Source organism: Oryzias latipes, chromosome 4 (assembly GCF_053564925.1).
Source record: "Oryzias latipes strain Hd-rR chromosome 4, Olatipes_Hd-rR_3.1".
Classification (NCBI taxonomy): Eukaryota; Metazoa; Chordata; class Actinopteri; order Beloniformes; family Adrianichthyidae; genus Oryzias; species Oryzias latipes.
The window spans coordinates 24,585,859-24,588,965 of NC_136240.1; the positions used below are offsets into that span (position 1 = coordinate 24,585,859).

General features: G+C 51.0%; 1 protein-coding gene across 1 annotated transcript; it reads right to left on the reverse strand.

Annotated features, from left to right (window-relative positions):
• Window positions 1-1,251: 1,251 nt before the first annotated feature.
• Window positions 1,252-2,649, reverse strand: foxc1b (forkhead box C1b). Its single transcript, NM_001160451.1, has one exon. It carries the CDS (start codon window positions 2,647-2,649, stop codon window positions 1,252-1,254), a length of 1,398 nt encoding a protein of 465 aa, NP_001153923.1.
• Window positions 2,650-3,107: the final 458 nt, after the last annotated feature.

Genomic DNA, 3,107 nt, shown 5'->3' on the forward strand with positions numbered 1-3,107 from the left:
CGTCATATATATATATATATATATATATATATATATATATATATATATATATATATATATATATATATATATATATATATATATATATATATATATATATATATATATATATATATATATCAACTTTTTTTAAGTAAAGCCTCTTTGCCGCTCCCACAGAAAATGCCCAAATCTCCCTGGATATTTGGTGAAGCTAGAATCATTTTGGGGGGAGAGAGAAGGCGTCACGTGATCAAAGAAGTGGCAAGATAAACAAACATCTGACAGCAGTGATTTTTCAATCACCAACCGCTGCTGCAGCGCGCATGTGGGGCTGCAGAAGGCAAAGCCGGCCGCGCCGCGCCGCGCCTTCCTTCATCCTGCACCTCAGAGCCCTCGTTGCGCGCGAGCGCGCGGGGACCTTAAGGTCCCTGGACCTCCAGCATGAGGTTCTGCAGAGACAGCTGCAGCTACTGCTGCGTCCAAACACATTCTTGTTCAGGCCCAAACAGCAGTCAGGCTGTGGAGGCCTTAAAGGTTCAGTTATAAGCAGTTCAAAAGCTTTTCTTTTTTTTTTTAAAGCAAACTATGGATAAACAACTAGAAAGTTTGCCATAAAATCCAGAGGAAAAGCCCCCCGAGGCTGTATTTATAATGAGATCCGCGCGTGTTCCTCCTAGAGTTTCCATAATTGTCATTTGTGTTTAATTACCAGCCGCAACGAAAACAATCCTCTTTAAAAATTATTACATTTTCAAATTTCTCCTTTGTCAGCTGGTCTTTTTTCGTTTTTGCTGCTTCCTGCCACTAATAAAAGCACTCGATTAAAATCAAATAAACGACAGTTTATTAGACAAAACAAAGGCCCTTCAAAAATAAATTTCAAGACATACACGTGGATAAAAAATAGGTCAGTACAGGCTACAAAGTCCTCCCCTTCCATTCATTTCTGTACAAGAGCTGGGAAAACTAAAATCAGAAAAACTGGGTTTCAAATGTTTGGTCCTTAACATTCCCTTTTTGTTTTCTCCTAAAAAATAAATTACTATATTAGGCTATAATTTACAGTCTTTAATAATAAAAAAAATAGCTGATTTGTTTATGAACAGATCTCAGAGGGAGAAGGGAAGGAAACTTACGTGTTTTGGTGTTACACAGCTTTCAAAAAATATCTCGGGATTTTTTTGTGTCCATGCGAGTGAAAAATACGAAAAAATAAAAGTTATATGGAAAATATATATTAAAGTTGTTTATTGGTAGGGGGGTGGGCTCTCAGAACTTGCTGCAGTCGTAAACAAAGGCTCCTGATGTGCGGTAGATGGACTGGCTGGACGGGAAGGCCATCTGACAGCTGTTATTCCCGTTCACCGGGGAGCCGTTCAGCCCGATTCGCTGCGACTCGAACATCTCCCGAACCGAGTGGAAGTTCTGCTGCTGCGCCGGGTAGCCCGGGCTCAGGTGGCTCAGGTCGCCGTACCAGGACGCCAGCCTACCCTGATGCGCGTGGTGGCCCTCCTGGGGACCCGCCTGGCTCCCGTGGCCGAGCGGGGACGCCGTGGTCGTGGTGATGCAATAATCGGGCAGGGCCTCCTCCACTGAGGTGGGGGCCGCCAGGTGCCCCCCGGAAGACCGGTCCCCGGCGTACAGGCTCATGGCCTGCATGTTGCAGTGGTAGCTGGCGCTGGGGCTCGTGGAGATGACGTTTTGGTTGCAGGTGGAAGTGTAGCCCGACGTCTGGTTGGGGGAGTAATTGAGCGATAGTGACGGGGTGATACCTGTCCGAGAAGAGGCGATGAGCGGCGGGGAGAGCTCGGCCTGCGGGGAACCCCGCAAGGAGGTCATGATGTTGTCCACGCTGAAGCCCTGCGCCGGGACCTGGTGGTGGTGCTCTGCGCTCTCCATGCTCAGGGAGCGGGTGGAGGGCACGCTGTGCGGGCTGCCCGTGGACATGCTGCTGCTGTCGGGGCTCTCGATCTTGGGCACGGCGCCCAGGGTCGGGGACGCGGCTGGAGGCGGGGTGGCGGTCCCGTTCTCGGTCTTTATATCCTGGATCCTCACCGGCTGGGAGCCCTGCACCGGTGGCTCCTGCTCCCGACCCGTGCCGCGCCCGGAGGTGTCCTTGCACTGTCGGTCCCGGTCCTCCTTCTCCCTCTGCACGTCCTTCTTCTTGAACCTCCGCCGGCGTCTCAGGAAGCTGCCGTTCTCAAACATGTTGTAGGAGTCCGGGTCTAAGGTCCAGTAGCTGCCCTTCCCGGGCTTCTTATCGTCCCGGGGCACTTTGACAAAGCATTCGTTCAGGGACAGGTTGTGTCGGATGCTGTTCTGCCAGCCCTGCTTGTTGTCCCGGTAGAAGGGGAACCTCTCCATGATAAACTGATAAATCCCGTTCAGGGTAATCTTCTTCTCCGGGGAATTCTGGATCGCCATGGTGATGAGGGCGATGTAGCTGTAGGGAGGCTTCACCATGTCCTTCGGCTGGTGCGGAGGGGTGTAGGGTCCGTACCGGGCCATGCTGGCCGGGTACTGGTCGTGGGCCGCGTGTGAGTACATACTCATCGGCGCGGGCATGCCGGTGTAGCCGCCACCCGCCCGGTAGTAGCTCTGGTCGCCGCTTATGTAGGGAACAACTCCCAAAGAGTTGGGGCTGGAGACAGAGTAGCGCGCCTGCATCCTGCGCAATGCGTAAAAACGTCTCCAAACTTTCACGCGCGCTCCACTTCACTCCTACGTGTCTCCTGAAAAGTCCTGCTTCAAGGCGCAGTACTCCACGGTGAACCGGAGAGAGCGCGCGCTGCTGCACTGAACATTTGGGAAGTGAGGAAGCCGGAGGAGCGCCTCTCTGCACAGCCGGGAACTCTTTTTTTTTTCTTTTCGACTCCTCACATTTTTTCCTGTCTTTTGGCTGCTAGAGCTGCTCCACCCAGAGCGTGTGCTCAATCATCCAATGGGATGCCGAAATGAACCTGTGGAAAAGAGCACGACGATAAAAATGACTCCCTCCTCCCCTTTTCTCCTCCACCCTCCTCCTCCACTTGCGTCTAGTTTCTTCTCCTTTCAGTTCAGACGTGGAGTTATTAAAACCCTTCCATGGGTGTGCCCAAAAAGCTAAAAAATATTTTATTAGTCTC

What these genes read in the sequence shown, in the direction of transcription:
- foxc1b (NM_001160451.1), bottom strand. Translation starts at nt 2,649, where the DNA reads ATGCAGGCGCGCTACTCTGTCTCCAGCCCCAACTCTTTGGGAGTTGTT.